This window comes from Carex rostrata, chromosome 24, assembly GCF_964058835.1.
Source record: "Carex rostrata chromosome 24, lpCarRost1.2, whole genome shotgun sequence".
In the NCBI taxonomy this organism is placed as follows: domain Eukaryota; kingdom Viridiplantae; phylum Streptophyta; class Magnoliopsida; order Poales; family Cyperaceae; genus Carex; species Carex rostrata.
In genome coordinates, this window is record NC_135941.1 from 7983702 (window position 1) to 7986958 (window position 3257).

The 3257-nt window shown below is 36.2% G+C and overlaps 1 protein-coding gene across 1 annotated transcript; it reads right to left on the reverse strand.

Annotated features, from left to right (window-relative positions):
- Positions 1-225: 225 nt before the first annotated feature.
- LOC144575795 (uncharacterized) lies at positions 226-2618 on the reverse strand. Its single transcript, XM_078326042.1, has 3 exons — positions 2508-2618; positions 1776-1960; positions 226-594 (listed from the first exon to the last, which is right to left on the reverse strand). Exons 2-3 carry the CDS (start codon positions 1950-1952, stop codon positions 499-501), a joined length of 273 nt encoding a protein of 90 aa, XP_078182168.1. The 5' UTR covers positions 1953-1960; positions 2508-2618; the 3' UTR covers positions 226-498.
- Between the last annotated feature and the right edge of the window lie 639 nt (positions 2619-3257).

The window sequence follows — 3257 nt, forward strand, 5'->3', positions numbered from 1 at the left end:
GAAATAAACACAATACAAGAAGATTAAAGATTGAACTCCAGTATAGAAGTTAAACTGAACATGACAGTAATTGAAAGAAAATAAGCCTTTTGAAGGAGACTCAAGTTCAGAATCTCTTTGGGATCAAATTTCCTTTATGATACTCAAACTTCAAAAATCTGCTCAGTTATCAGATAACTATCTGAAGTTACAAAATCCATGACAGAAAAAAAAAAATCATCCACAAGAAAGTCGGAAATGGAACTTGATTTGCACAAACTAAGAGCCTAAAACATATTCAGTTAAAAGAAAAACAACTTGATATCCTTGGATTCAGAAACAAAACAAAAATAAATCTATTATTACATGTAAAGTTCTAGCTGAACTAATGTGTGATTCTTCTTACCATTTCTCACCGGTATTGACTACTGACTACTGAGCATGAAATAAACAAAGACAAGACAGAATAATATTTCTTTACTTCCATTTTATTTTCTGTTTCTTCTCTTCTTCATTTCATTACTTGGAAACAGTAGTCTGAAGAGGCAACACGCTCTCAACTTCCGTGCTTCCAACATTAGACCTCTCTGCAACAGCCTTTGACATTCCAAACATCTGTGATTCAAAAGGAATTCCTTTCATTACATTTTAACAATGCGCCACATTTCAAAAGAAGTATGTAATAGGAAAAAATATTGTATTAGTTTTGCTAGAAAGCATGGAAATTGGAAATGGAGAAACAAAAAGTAGAATTTTCTAAAACTGCATATCATAACAGATAATGTACACAAAATTCCCTACATTTTTCTTCAATATTTCTAAGTTTGCCCTCTAGAATCATATATATAGCACAGCAAAGAAAAACATGTTTCTAACGCCCCTCTAGAATTTTAAATGGCACTATTTGTAAGAGTAAACAAGAATACACTTGATACTTCTTGCTTTGCTGTCTCATAGAAGAGGTAATAAGATGACTTTGGACAGTTTAAACAATGTACATAAATTGCCCATTTTGATTTACCGATGAAATTCTTAAATTCTGAAACTATGCCCGACTACCAAAAGAAAAAAAAAGTTTGGAGGTAAATAGGCAGACACCATATTATACTAGAATTTTATTTAGTTTCCAAATATAAACAAAGATGTGCTTGGTTAAAAATAATTCCTACAGAGAGGACACTGCCATTACTACATATGATTTGGCTGACATCATTTGGGATGTGAATATTTGTGATTTCTTTCCAATGAGGCATACATTTCCTTCTTTTTTCAAAAAATAAATTCCTGGAATGGACTTCCAAAAGTCCCCACAGAAGAGGGATTCGTATCCTCTCAGATACTGTAGAGGATTATCCTCACTTTACGGTTTGAGATTAAATCTCAGCCGGTTTAGGATTCGGACTAGCGCAGGGGATAGTATTATTGGGCTTTGAGATTCATGCCAAGTTAAAAAGAACGATGCAGATCTCTAATTGTAAAAGATTCCCTCTAATGGAGAGGATGTGAATTCACAGAAGAGATGCTCTTAACTGACCAGGAAATCTGACACGTCAGGTTGAATTAGGTCTAGGTGTAACCTGATGAAAACTAGCAACTAGTGTCAATTAATTAACAATTTAACATGTCATCATCAACATTAACATTACCCAACTTCATATGCCTACTGATCATTCAAATTTAGAAATAATACTTCCAAGTCCAGTAAAATTAAAAGAATTCAGACCTAAAGCCAACTGATACGGTGATACCAGACCAAATGTATAAGACACCTGAGCAGTGTTAAATCAGTAATGTACCTTTTGAATGGTCTTTTTAAAACAGGTTTTGTGCTCATCCATGGAGGCGTGAATGAACTCGTCTATGTGCTCCTTCACATCTTGCAAGAATGTTGCATCGTCTAATTTCTTCTTTCTACATGATGCCATGGTAGGGTTTGGGTTTTGTGTTCCAGCTTGGGTTTTTGTAGCCTCCATTTAGTTCACTTACATTCGTAAAATAGTAAAACAATAAGAAACAAAGCTAAAAAGGAACAAATTACTCGGATAATCTGAGAGCACGTTTACCCCAAATCGATGCTTACTCTTGTGGATGAATAAGTCGAAACCAAATTAAAAGTTGAAGCAATCGAGTGGAGATAGCTTACTTAACAAAGAGAATCAAACGATTTCTGATATCACGTTGAAAACGAGAAAAAAAAAATGCAAGCGTAGGCGCTAAAGTAAAAGAAAAATGGTGATAATATAACGTTATTTTTTAGGAAATCGAGCGAGGACGAACTTCTCGAAGAGCTTAGGACGCGGCCTATTCGGCCCAATTAAAAAGCAGGCCCAATCCGATTTGGATACATCGAGTCCATCAAATCAAAGTCCAACTAGACTGAACGGACTACCAGATTACTCTCAGCCCAGATTGTTATATTGACACGAATCTCAAAGCACAAATAATACTGCCCTGCGCCATCTCGAGTTACCTAAGCTTAGGTCAGAACTTAGAGCAGAAACACTAGAGAAGAGTGATTTGTAAATTACCTTGATCGGGATGTTTGAATCGACGAGAGTCAAGCTAGAGGTGCGATCGCCAAAAAGAGGTGGGAAAAGGAATGGAATTGTAGAAGAAACTAGCTAGTGTTTGTTGCTCGGAAAGAAAGCTAGTTTTCGTGGAGGATAAGAATCCGATTATATTCCTCTTTTTATTCCTGTTGTCTTCCCCGATCTTTCTATTAAAGCTGCACCGAGATGAGATAGCTTCACTAAGTGGACCCCAATCAGCTGGTGGGTCCCGTTTTCAGTGATTAAGATGGATTTATCAAGTGGTGCTCCTGGTGTATCCGGTTATGGAGGTAAGAATCGGGTCGTTTTCTCAATTGTGAGCCACGTGCCATGGACCTATCCCTGAGTCGGTGATCAAATTGGAACGTGTTGACGGGTTGGACCAGGTGTCTTCGGGTGGCTTTACGTGAAAACGATCCGATCCGGACTTTAAATATAGTTTCGGCCTATTTTATTAATGAAAAATGGAAGGGAAAAAACAGCAATGGTTCTCACTGAATTTAAATTAAATTGGGAACTGAATTGATCGGATCACAATAGTTATCCATCTTGAGAAGACACTGAATCAAATCATACTAAAAACTAAATTAATCAGTCCAAAACAGTATCTTTAAACATAAATAGAGGAAAAAAGACATAAGAAGAAGCAGAAAACGACACACAAATATTGAAATAAAAACGAAAGGAGCGACTGATCCGTTACTTTAGTCCGACACCCATCAAAAGAAG